Source organism: Anser brachyrhynchus (assembly GCF_964034855.1).
Source record: "Anser brachyrhynchus genome assembly, chromosome: 4".
NCBI lineage: Eukaryota > Metazoa > Chordata > Aves > Anseriformes > Anatidae > Anser > Anser brachyrhynchus.
The window spans coordinates 32,478,990-32,492,483 of record NC_137698.1 but is presented as its reverse complement, the minus strand read 5'-3'; the positions used below and the strand labels follow the sequence as shown (position 1 = coordinate 32,492,483).

The 13,494-nt window shown below is 36.7% G+C and overlaps 1 protein-coding gene across 4 annotated transcripts in view; it reads left to right on the top strand.

Annotated features, from left to right (window-relative positions):
* Positions 1-13,494, top strand: part of LOC308194779 (putative RNA-binding protein 46) — a 36,805-nt gene that overhangs the window by 16,092 nt on the left and 7,219 nt on the right. Inside the window, exons 1-5 of one of the 4 annotated variants that reach the window (XM_080591094.1) lie at positions 210-366; positions 1,901-2,071; positions 2,883-3,044; positions 7,282-7,749; positions 8,383-9,156. In XM_080591094.1, coding sequence (XP_080447220.1) covers positions 2,894-3,044; positions 7,282-7,749; positions 8,383-9,156 — 1,393 coding nt within the window. In that variant the 5' untranslated portion in view covers positions 210-366; positions 1,901-2,071; positions 2,883-2,893. Of the gene's footprint in view, positions 1-209; positions 367-1,900; positions 2,076-2,882; positions 3,045-7,281; positions 7,750-8,382; positions 9,157-13,494 lie in introns of those variants that run through there. The other 3 variants (XM_080591096.1, XM_080591095.1, XM_080591097.1) reach the window with 3 other exon arrangements.

Sequence of the window (13,494 nt, the reverse complement as noted above, 5' to 3'; positions counted from 1 at the left end):
GCTCTGAGGGGGCTGCCATCCCTCCCTCATGGCGGCCCCACCTCACGCTCTAACGGTCCCGTCGGCCACCACGCGCCCTAACGGCCCTCAACGGCCGCCATTTTAAAGGAGCTCGCGTGCCACGCCCCGCTGCCCTCTGTCTCACTCTGACTGGCCAGCGCCTGCTGTCAATCACTCCCGCGCCCACCTCAGCCGGCTGCTGATTGGCTGAGTTGGGGCGGGGAGAGGGAAAGCCGTGGCGGTGAGGTCGCCTCTGCCTGGCAGCAGTGGTGCGGTGAGGGGCGGGCGGCGGTGTCTGCCGGCGGGTGTCCCGCTCGGGTAGAGGCGCCCTGAGGAGAAGGACGGGGCCGCGGCGGCGGTGAGGGGGTATTTGTGGGCTGCTGGCCGCGTCCAAAGCTCGTTTTTTTTGAAGTCAAGTTTTAGGGGATTTTATTTTTATTTTTTTAAACTGTTCTGTGGTGGGCATCGCGAGAACGTTATCTGTCCAGAATGGTTGCTTACATAGGTTCCTGTCCCAGAATGAACACCTGGTTGATAGAAAAGAAAAATGCATATATATATTAAAATAGATATTATTGTTACAGATTTATATAAATATATAGGCTAGATTTTATATAATTATATACACAACTTATATTATTACTACATACTTATATAAATCCATAAGCTAAATTATGTATAATATATACACAAAACCTTTCTTTTTCTGGGATGGAAAAAAAGGAGTTGTGTTTATTTTATCAGTGTTCTAATTAAGGGACGTGTACAGGCTGTTAAAGCATCAGCTGTTGTGGAAAGACTGCACTGAAGAACAGGGCCATGATTCAAAGCTTGGTTAAAGGGACTAAGCTGTTGGGCAAAATAATGCAAACACAGAACAGTAATATCACGGCATAACGTGCATTAAATGTAGTGGTGCAAGGGGCTTAATCATTAAAACATTCTAGCCATAAGTAGTTATGGCATAAATCTTCTGAAAAACTTCTATAAACTTACACAGACTTATTTTAGATAGAGGAACTGCAGTAGTTTCAATGGAGTATCTAAGTGAAGAATAGTAAGACTTCTAACAACCATGGGGCTGGTTAATGTCTTTAGTATAGAGGCAGGAACTTGGTCAGTGTGACAAGCAATCATCTGAAAACCCTTCTATATGAAAGGGTGGGTGGGATAACTTGTGCTACGTTACCCATTATGTATGGCTTTATTTTTAGTAATTCTTGTTTCTGGTAGCAGTAGGAAGTTATCTGGATGGCTGTTGTGTGAAAAATAAACTGTATAGGTAATGGTGCTCGTTTGGATAATCAAGCTAGATGTAAAAGTTCGCTGCAGTTTACTTTATACAAAACAACCAAGAGCAACAAGATGAAGAGGGCAAGGTGACTTCTGCTTCAGACTGTAGAAAATGGATGCAATTATAGCTGCTTTGGGATACTTCTTCCTTCATTTTCGGCAGCATCGATCAACTTAATGCAGCAATGGAATTAATTCAAGTTTGGTGCAGCACTTGAGCTAATTTGTTTCTTGGGATCTTGAGTAATGGGAAGTCCAGCGAAGAGACAGGCACGTGACAGTTTACTCTCTGTGGTTTAGTTTCCTTTATTCTCTGCTTTCCACATACTTTGCTAGTGAAGGTCTTAACTAGGTCCAATGAAGGAAGCTTCGTTGTTCAGCAGATAACTTGTGGTTTGACGAGACATTTTGTGTGAAATGAAGTCTGGTATTAGCTGTTACTCATGGTGGGGGTGGAGTGGAGAATTCTTCAGGATGTTACTTAGCGAAGCTTCAATTTATTGAAGACAAAGCAAGCAGAAAATATAAAAGGCATTAAAGAACAAACAGTTGTAGTTGATGTTTCTCATGGTGATTTTTTTTTTTTTTGGCTGCATGTCTTTTGGAGAATGAGGGACATACCATGTGGACAGATGACTTGGACCAGGGATTGAAGTGTTGAAGAAGATTTCTTGGCTAAGTACTGTGGACCTTACGGCAGAAGATCTTGGGAAAAGAAGAAAAAGCAGGGCAAGGAGAGAAAGTCAGTGAAAAAATCTGACTTTAAAGTCAGACTTTTGTAAGTGAGTAGTGTGATTAGTAAAGTTCTTAATTACTGTGTGGTTTTCTTGGTGTGATTAGTTTCTGTGACCTAGATAACAGAAACCTAAAGCTGTAGTAGGAGAGTTTGTCATGTTGGGAAATAGTGGTCATGGCAGCAACAAGCCTTTTGATAAAGACTTGATATTGATAAACCTTTTTCAGTTTTGATGTAAAAATGAATAAAGGCATGAAAATAAGGACCCTGGGGTGGAATTATCTCAGCCTCTTAGTTTTGACAGACAGTTCTGCCAAGTTTTATTATATATTGGTTTTAATTAAATTATTTCTGTTCATGAATTCTTTGAATTCTTTACATTAATTAGACATGGACTTCGTGCATTTCTGAAGTCTTCTTTTGGACTCAAATCCAGTTTTAAAATCAATGGTACTTCTATAAAATAGAGTAATAAGGAAGAGGAATTTATCCTTTTGAGTAGTGTTCAGGTCTCTATACAACTGTGATAACAAGCTTTATGAAAGAATTCATTATTGTAACTTGAAGGACAGCATACTTAGAAAATAGTTGTGATACCATTTGTATAAAAAAAATACAGAACGTATAGTTGCTGCTTAAAGTTGAAGATTTATTACAGCTACGGAACAATGTTTTGAAAACAAGTATGTAGATGATGGTAATTGCACGTAGGATTGCAGTTTTATGCTAAACGAAGTCACATTAAATAGCCAATTGTAGCATGAGTTGTGTTTTTCAGTGCTTTGGTAGTTTCTGTATACAGACAACAGCTTAGACTTACCTGAACTGAAATATCTGTGATATTCTGTTGAAGCTGTTGCAGATATGCATGAGGAAAATACAGCTGCAACAAATGGATGTGGCAAAATCAGAAGTAGTACCCAGAATGAGGCTGCCTTACTGGCCCTGATGGAGAAGACTGGATACAGCATGGTTCAAGAAAATGGGCAAAGAAAATTTGGTGGTCCTCCACCAGGTAAGTATTTCATTTGAGATCACAAAGTTGAAGTTCTTGTTTAAGGATAGCTATATAGAATTAGACTAAAAATTCTTGTAGCATTGTGTCCTGTATATTGTGTAAGACACAACATGTATGGAGTCCTGGTATGTTTTAGTTTTCAAACGTTTAAGATCTCTATCTTGTGCTAGACTATGGTGAGCATTCACTTGTGATGGCCTTAAGAAGTCACAGATTTAACAGCAGTTAAGGTTGACAGGTGGCAAGGCAAATGTGGAATTGAAAATACTGTGTGCGTTCCAAGTGGCTGAGAACATGTTTTAAAACATGTTCAGTGGCACAGAAGGGACAAGTCAGTGGTTACAGGCCTAAACTGTATTTCCTGTCACACCACTTGCATTGGCCTCAGCATTTTTTTTTTTTTTACCAAACCCAAACCTCTGTTTTCTGAGTAGTCAGTGGTGAAGATAACCTAACTCAATGTTTTCAGAGTTGCCTAATCTGTTCTTCATATCTAACATAACCTAATCTGCCTCCACAACAAAAACATTCTGAAATGAAGAATTGGTAAATACAGAGCTTGCAATTCACTGGAAAAATCAACTACAACAGTCAGTTTATTGTTCATACGTTGCTGTTCTTTCACTTAATACTCTGAAAAACATATTTTTATGTGTATATCTGTGTGTAAGCAGAAAATAAGAGTTGATAAAAAAAAATACCACAGGATAAGGGAAACTGCATTCATGCTATAAAAACTACAGTAATCTTCTCGGTTAACTTATGGTGGTTTGGGGTTTATCACGGTACAAGCAGGAGACCTCTTCATTGAATAGGTAACTCGTTGCTGCAGTGAAAACAAACTCTGACACTAAAGTGTTTTTTGTATATGCCCAATTATATTTTCACTTAAGTCAGTGACAAAATAATTAAAATTAATAGTCCTGCAGTATATGGAATATGTATATTGCAATTTGGAAACAGTGGCTGTAGTACTGGGTTTAGTAAATACTTTTAGGAATGTTACTGCGTTGGAAGACTTAATTTTTGTGTAAATACTATAACAACAATAAATCTCGCACCTTAAAATAGCCATATCCCTTCCTGAAATGCTTTTGTTGGAACTGCTGCTGCGGATTTACTTACAGAAAATGAGTAAAACATTCACAGGTAGTGCAACTAGAAGCCTTTGTTCAGCACTTTAAACTTAATTTCCAAAAAAAATTTAAATGAGCCTTAGTTTTGAGTAGAACTCATAAGAGTGTTTTTGTTTAAAGATGTTGCGAGATCATTCAACTGGCATGATTATGGGGATGCATGAAACTAATGGGTTTATTTTGTGCTGGAAATGGTGAAAGCTTATGAAATAAATGGATAAAACCCAAAGGAATGATTTTTGTTGTTGTCGTTTTGAGTGAAGAAACTTAAATACAGGAGGAGGCATAGTTCACTAGGTGTCTTTCTTAATTACATTTTTTTCATTATTCTTGTATTCAAGAGTTAAAATACATGGTTTTGTTTTCTTCTACCAAAATGTCATTGTGTTTTTTATTCTCGGTGTTCCTGAGAACGTTTTAAGAAAATAGGTGGTTTCTAAATCATTTAGTTTCAACTTCTTGGGTATTTACTTTCTCCTCCGTTACTGCTGTGTTGAGTCTGACTTTTTTTTTTTTTCCAAAAATGCATTTTCAGAAAAGTATCTGGCTTTGATTTTGAGAACTCTGGAAGATGGGTTTATCTACTCTACTCTTAGCTTGTTAAAATGGGTAACATCTTCCCTGCTGAATTTAGGCTTTTTTTTCTAGTCTGAAATAGTTTGAGTTTTCCTGATAAGACATCTAGTACCTGCCATTCTCTCTAATAATGCTATCAGTTACTTATGTATAATAATTTTGCCATTAGTCTTGGCTATAACTCTCTAAATGCAGTAACTCTTCTTTTTGAGACAGATTATGCACTTACACAAGCAGAAAGATGGTAGATTCTTTGTGCCACTGTTTTGGATCATTCTTCCTAGTGACCTGTGATCCCATGGCTTTAAGTCACGTTTGTAAGCCTGAGCTCTACTGCTCATTCCTACATGCAGTTTAACAGACAGCTGCATCAAAATGATTGCTATTTGGAAGCTTTTCCTGACTAAAATTACCTGCCTACTTTTATCAGCATTGGTAAAATAGAAGAACAGAGCTGAATGAAATTCTTTTGAAAATGGCCCTGAATACAGAACTGCAGGGCTTTGCTGGCTGCTTTCTGAGACTTCAGCCTGTTTCTATGCTAATAATTTTTTTCTCATAATGAAAACATTGTGGAATGTAAAATTACAATTTTAATTAAAACGTTATACAGTATTAGGTGTACTCCTTTGGCAAAAATTATGTTTATTAATGGACTTCGGTAATCTTTTCTGAAATGAGATCTGTTTGACAAAGTATTTTCCATAGATCTGTTCACTGACATTAATTATTTGTCTACTTCTAGTCTTCATGTATTTTCGTATTTTCTTAGGCTGGAAGTTGCCCTAAGTAACTATGAACAGTTTTCTAGGACAAGTGAGACTTGGATGTTTGAGATGGTTTCTGAGAAACTACAATTACTATTTGCTTTTTTTTTGTGATTTTTGCTTATGACATAGTTTATATAAGCTTGTTTTGCTGTTGGAGGAGATATCAGCTTTGTTTTTCTGTTACCATGCTGTTTGTGTGGCTGTTGTATTATCCAGAGCAAGCAGTTGATCTGGCTCAACATTAACCATAAAAACTGATTTATTCATTATTTTTAATTTTTTGCCACCTTCACTGTTAGTAGCAAGGTTCTTGTCACTTATGCCACTCGAGGAAAGTATATCAGAAAAGTGTTTTTGAAGAAACAAAACAATTTTCATTGCTTTGTTTGGGTCCTCTGCTTAGATTGCTGCAAACATAATATTCTTATGTGTGTAATTTGTGTACAGTTTATAAACTTAATCTGCGAGAACGCAAAAATTCTGTAGTGGTTCCGTTTAAAAAAAAAATCAGGAGTAAATTACTTGTCCTTTGGTGATACTTATGTGAAGGAAAAACTTTAAGTTAATTACAGAATTAATCATATTTAGGTAATCGTGAAATTCAAGCCAAAGTGAAACATTTGATTATTTTTCTTGTTGTAACTTGATAACTGTCACATTTTTCCTTTGCCTCCTTATGCTTTGTCATTTCATACTAATACTTAGTTACCAAATTTTATTTTTTTCTAACAGCTTTATACCCCTTCCTTTCTCTTCTGTAGAGAACCTTTCTTGTCAAAGCTTTCAAAAAAGATACTAGTTACGATTGAATGATTTGTCTGTATTTGAAACTCTTTTCTAATTTATTGGCTTATTTTTTTTTTTTTAAGTTAGGCAACCTTTTTTTAAAAAATGCAGATTTTGGGAAGATAAATGACATAATTATGGACCATTACTCCGTATTTTTTTAAAAGTGTATACTCATTTTTACATTATCTGTTGAACATGTCTTTTGGCATGTATGGCAGAGATACAGTCTTTATTATACATCAGTGTGCTTGGCATAAGGACAAGATGCATGGATCTGTTCTGTGGATTTTTTGTTTCGCCCCTTAGCATCCAGTTCCAGCCTGTGAAAACTGATCCATTTTTAGGAGGAAAAATATTCAGTGTTCTTGGGTACTGAAAAAAAAAGATGGTTTCATATCCTACCGTCCTTAGGGATTCTTGTTTTAGTGGATAAACGGAGATGGTGAAACCAAGATGTTGGACCTTTTGAGTGCTGTTGAGGGGGGGGAAAAAGGCTCTGGGGGCTACCAAAAACTTCTTAAAATGTGGGTAAGAAGTGTGATGAAAGTTTTGCAAATTTAAAATGTTAAATGTAGAAAGTATAACAAGTTCTTTCTCTAGCAATTGAGTTACCTCATATCAGTTGTACTAATAAGTAACACATAATTTTAAGGGGCAAAAAATGATTGAAATGTAGACTGACAACAAGCCTGCCAGTGTTTTAAATAATGTTAGTTTCAGTGGCTTGTCATCCAAATTTAAGTGAAAGAAATAGAAAAGGAATTTAGAAAAACAACAAAAAAGGAAAGAAAGGACTATTGCTCTGTGTGTACAGTTCGTATTTAAACATAAATAAATAAGATGAGAATATACCAGTTTTAACCTGACTAATAGTAAGTAAATAAGTTCTAACCCCAAATTGCGTGTGGAGTTGTGCCTGTCTGGCATTTGTACTAAAGTTTTTGTTGGACAATTCATTTTAAGGTTGGGAAGGTCCCCCACCGCCTCGTGGATGTGAAGTTTTTGTGGGTAAGATTCCTCGTGATATGTATGAAGATGAATTGGTTCCTATTTTCGAGAGAGCTGGGAAGATCTACGAGTTTAGACTGATGATGGAATTCAGCGGTGAGAATCGAGGCTATGCTTTTGTAATGTACACTGCTAAAGAGGAAGCCCAGCTAGCCATCAGGATTCTTAACAACTATGAAATTCGTCCAGGGAAGTTTATTGGTGTCTGCGTCAGCTTGGACAACTGCAGGCTATTTATTGGAGCAATTCCAAAAGAAAAGACGAAACAAGAAATACTGAATGAAATGAAAAAAGTTACAGAAGGAGTGGTGGATGTCATTGTTTATCCAAGTGCCATTGACAAAACTAAAAATCGTGGCTTTGCTTTCGTAGAATATGAGTCCCACAGAGCAGCTGCAATAGCTAGAAGGAGGCTAATCCCAGGTAAACCTCTTTTTTTAATTAAATCAAATTCTGGGGCGGGAGTATATGTGACTCTTTTTTGGGGGGGGGATAGTAATCTCTTTTCTCCTTGATTTATTGTACTTTGAGTTACAAAACTGCAGTAGTGCCTTTCAGCTAAAACATTTTTTTGTTTATGAATCGCTTTTTAAAAGAAGTGAAATTTTAAGCAGTTCTGAGAACAAAACAAGCAAGCGTTTGTTTTATGAACACAAGTTACTGCAGTTTACAACAAGATAGATATTTGCTTGGGCATGCATCCAGTCTTCATTTGCATGTACTAGTCCCTGCACAGGAATTCTTTTAAAGCTGAGCTTGAATTGTGTCCCTTGTTTTCATTGAGGGGTATGAGTGATGTTACTGGTATTTCATATTTTAAAGACGGTTGAAAGCAGGTCTTTAATATTTTAGTAGAGAATCATTTTTATGATTATTTTCTTTAATTATTTCAGGTAGTAACATTTTACAAATTTTGCTTAAGTGGATGCAGACAACAGAACCGTCTGATTCTGGTGGTGTGCATCATGTTTGTTTGCTTCTTATAGAGGTAGTCTATAAGAATGGCTTTGTTTTCCTTTGCATCTTTCTTATTGATGTAATGCTTCTTTGCTGTAGGAACGTTCCAGCTCTGGGGTCATACTATTCAAGTAGATTGGGCAGACCCGGAGAAAGAAGTTGATGAAGAAACAATGCAGAGAGTCAAAGTGTTGTATGTAAGAAATTTAATGCTCTCTACTACGGAAGACACAATTAAAGCTGAATTCAACAAGTTCAAGCCAGGGGTGGTTGAACGTGTAAAGAAGCTGAGAGACTATGCTTTTGTTCATTTTTTCAACCGAGAGGATGCAGTTGCTGCCATGTCTGTAATGAATGGGAGGTGCATTGATGGAGCTAATATTGAGGTAACACTGGCAAAGCCAATTAACAAAGAAAGTACTTGGAAACAACATTTTAATGATCAGATAAGTCCCTGTTCTGAAAGTCTCTTAGGGTTTCCAAGCAAAGAGGATGGTCATCAAAAATCTGCCTGGAAACCACCAGTTCGTCTTAATGGTCAGCACAGTCCAAGCCCCCCTGAAGTTGAAAGGTGTATGTACCCATTTCTTCCAGGAACAAAGCTTACTCCAATTAGCATGTATTCTCTGAAATCTAGTCACCTCAGTTCTGCAGTAATGCACCTGGATTATTTTTGCTATAAAAATAACTGGGTACCACCAGAATACTACTTGTATTCAACCACGAGTCAGGATGGGAAAATACTCCTGGTGTACAAGGTACTTGTTCCTAGTATTGCACATGGTTCCCACAGTTACTTCATGCCAGACAAACTCTGTACAACATTAGAAGATGCAAAGGAATTGGCAGCACAGTTGACACTTCTACATCTAGGTAAGCATAAATGCTTTTAAATAGTTCTTAAGAAACAAAGCTAAAAACGTTACTTTAACATTGTTCTTTGTGTATAGTTTTGGAAAGGTTTTTTTTTCGTTGCTCTCTATAGACATTTTCAGCACTATAATGGTATCATTGGAGGGTTCTTGAAGTAAAAAGTGCTGTTTAAATTATTTTTTCTAAACCAAGAAAGGGAGAAAACTGAGATGCAGTTATTATTAATTCTTTCGAAGTCCAGCATCTTCATATGTATTTATTTCTTAAAACTAGAATGTGGCTGCTAGAAAGCGGAAGTTCTAATATAAAAATCTGTGATCTCTGTTCTTCTTGTAACTGAGAAAGCAAATTACTGCATTTCTGACAGTCCATTATCCCTACTTCTGTTTGAAGTCAAAATACAAAAATAATATAAAATGTAACGTTTGATATCTGGTTCCTGTCCAGTATTTTTCAATTCTGTAATACTGTGCTGTAGCATCCAAAACACAGAACTGATTTCTAGTGCCACGTTGTTTCATTAGTAGTTGTAGCCCTCATCTGATAAAACATTTGAAATGAAATCAGAATTTTGGCTCTTTGGTAAATAGATTTGAAGGCTGTTACACAGACATACCATATGCTTTAAAAATTTGTGTTTCCAGATGAAACTTTGTGTAATTTATTTCATGTGCTCTTATCAGCAATTGTGCTTTCTCTTTCCTTCCTTTTTCATCCTGGTGTTATTTCAAGATGAGATAGGACTGACCTTTATAGGTTTGCAGGTATTATGAACCATCACTTGACTTCTCTGATCCACTGAGTAATATTCCTGTGTATCTGTAGCATGCTTTCTTTCAGCACGCCTAGGTCTGTAGGTGCTGTATTGTGAAATTAATTCTTGCTAGACTTTTGTGCAGCAATGTGATTATTTTTGTCATTAAAAAATATTTCTAGTTATTTCTAGAGCCAGAGGTTTCCTTTCTTTCTGTGAAGATTTATATTGGAGATGATAGGCTGTTAGCTAACACAAACTAGTTTCTTGTCCTATTCTATGTAAAAGATTTTTAGTTAGCTTTTATTACCATTTAGAAGAGGAGCAAAGCAAGAGTTGTTTGGGCCAAGGCATAGTTTGGGTTTTGGAATGGTCATAGATGAGACTCGTAAATAACGTGCCTAATATCTAGGAATTTCGGGCAGTTTGTACTCCGTTACTTTTATTTCAGTGTATTAAGAGACCACAGTGTTTTTTTTCACTTTCTAGTTTTAGGAAAAGCATGTGTTAGAATGTCAGCCTTCTGAGGCATGAGCTTGCAGGTTGAAAGGCACGAAATTCCTTATAGGCAGCGTCTGAGGCGTCGGGCTTGGTGATTCTGGATCGTGCAGCTCTAGATAGCAGCATGGTAAGATTGCACAATGCAGCAAATAGTCATTTCTGATTAGCTGTGCATGCATGCAGGGCTCAGCAATGTATCCACTTGAATAACAGTTAAAAAATTAGTCAAATTATGTATGGCTTGCTGCTTCCTCTTCTCAAAGTATCTTCTGCTGCTGGTTTTGATTTTTGGTTTGATTCTGCTTTAGATATGAAAGGAGGATAAATGAGAATAGATAAAGAAGCGTTTATTATAATGGCTTTACGTAATAATTTTGCTCCAGTGACCCTAAATTTTCAGAGAAAAAATAATAACGATAAGGTTAAGTGTGCTCCTCTGTTAGTGACACTTCTGTTCCTAAGAAATGCTTCAAGACAGCATTCTCCATGCCCTGCTTTGTTTCCCTGCATATCTGGCCGTGCATATCTGCCCATATTGTGGCTTAAAGCTACCGTTATAAAAAGTTTTGCTTGAAATTGTTTTGGTGATTCTTTCCCAGAGGAGTATAGGAGAGAAAATTTTAAACTAAGAATGCTTATCCACAGCTGTTATCAAATCCAGAATGCAAAAAGTTTCAAAAAAATAAATAAATAAATAAATTGAGGGAAGTGTGTGTTGAGCTTTTTATCTTCAATTATAGTTGTAAGTGCTATAAGGGAAAATGTTTTAAAGTGAATTTAAACTAACAGTATTTTCAAGCTTTGTAGCATTTCAGGGTTCTATATGCATTGCAAATGATGCGAGTTTTTACCAGAATTCCCAAATTCCAGGTTTGGATTTTTAAAAGCCACCTAATGGCCTGGTACTGGTAATGCTGTCTTGTTATCTTTGAACTCTGAATGTTCTTTATTCTTTTGTTGCCTCTGTGCATCCTCTTTTCTGAGGATTTGGTTCAGCACAGAGCATGCACAGCCTTCTTTCAGAGCAAATGTGGCTGACTTCTGAAAGATACACCTTTTTCATTTTGATCTAAAAACCTCTGGTGTTTTGCGTTGTTGTAATACCGAAACATAGCTTTAAGGACTCCAGAAATAGTGCTTTGTTTTTCTGTTTTCCCCCCATCTAATCTACAGAAGTTTTTGTTCTATGTTAATGTACTCTGTTGAAAGAAATACTTGAGGCTGGATGTTGTTGGATGGGACAGAAGATTCCTCTTACTCAGTGAAGTGTCTGTCATGTGGTCTGACATGTTGAATGATGCTGCATGGGTATGTGTGCTTGTAAGTAGCAATGATTTTGAGAAAAGTTTGTGTACTTCATCTCAGAAGCAACTTGCTATAAATACAAGTATGCAAAGATGACCCAGAATAATTCCAGCTGGTAAGTAATTTTCTTATAGGAACATAAAGGTGTTGCCTGCTTAATTTTCTATAACGTTTACAGTTTGTTGTTTCTTTTAAAAGTCACGTAAGCAGATTAAGGTGAAAGGGATGCCCTGAGAGAATTTGAAAATAGAATACATGGATAAAAGCTGTTAGAAACCAGAATGAAAAAGTCTTCTTTCTAGTAATCTGTTCCATGCTAAAGTCCAGAGACTATCCAAACAGTGGGCAAGAGTTTGACTTTTCCAGAAGGTGTAAGAGATAGCAGCAGAACATAATTTTTGCCTTATTTTAGGAAGAAAAAAGGAATTGTGACTGTGAAAGTTAAGAGAATATCTGTACGTATATTCTTTTATGTTTGCTGTTTTGCCAGTTTAGTAGTTGACTTTTTTTGGTGTGTTGTTTGAAAGGCAGAGTCAAGGTTTTGTCATCTTCCCTTTTTTTTTTGTCCCATAATGACTTGCACTAGGGTTTGAACGGTGTATTAAGTTGAAGACTGTCTTCCTGACCTTTATGCAAAAGGATTGAATTTCAGGTTCCTTGTGCGATCATTTGTGCTGGGCAGTCACAAACTTTGCAGCTATATACTTCATTTGGTGTTGATAGACAAACCGTTGGTAAAGCCAGGCTTCCCCTAATCATTTTTTCCTTATGTCTTGTTTTGGTTTACTTGGTACATTTCAAGATGTATTTTGTTTTCTAACTCTTTAGACATTGCTTCTTAAACCCAAAATACGTGATTCGACAAAGTTTCTTAATTCTGAAAGACAAAGAAGATGCTCTTAGCTAGTCCTATTTCTTGCAAAGGTAGACAAAATTTCAACAAGATACATCTATTTCTTTTGTTGATAAGGAGATGAATTGGAGTTACTTTGGATTTATTTACTTTTTGTGTGTAGACTAACACTGAGCTTTTTTAAGAAAGCTGTAGATGTTCTGCAGAGTAGATAGCATTTTAATAGCTTACTGCAACTCTTTCCTTTTGAGGTGTGCAGCCCCATTCCCCAGGTGACATCTCTGAAGTTACATGGTGTCAGAAATACTGTCAACATCTTAACTCTGTACAGTAGCAGTAGGTACAAAAGCAAAGCAGCAGGTTGTGGTCAGTCAACACCTCAAGGCTGGTATGGGGTAGGTATGCCATCCTTGGGAACCTGCTAGAATACAGGAGAAAAAAAAGGCATATACTGCTGGTGTTGCTACATAATGCAGAATAGCGAGGGGCAACCAAAGTAATGCTGCACTGTTCCAAACAGTTTTCATGGTGCATTGATCAATGCTGCACATAGAGCATGGGTAATCTCCATGAGAAAAGAGAATTTGTTGGTATTTCTCTCTTACCATGTGTATGTCTTGGGGTATACAGAAGGACCTTGTAGATTCAGAAGGGTCTCTGTTCCTCTGATTTGGTGTATTCTTGTTTGAGATCATCTGGTGATCTAAGATCACATTTTTACACAAACAGTTCTTTTTATGTAAACATTTACATTTTGATCAACTTCAGTTGAACATCAAAACAAAAGTCTTTTTTTTATCAACTATGTTATGCACCTGGTAAAGTTTGGAGAAGAAGAATACTCAGTCTGTTTTTCATGAACACTTTGGGTGTACTGTGTATATGGTCAAGAGAAAAAAAAAGAACAAACTGCAGGAATAAAGGT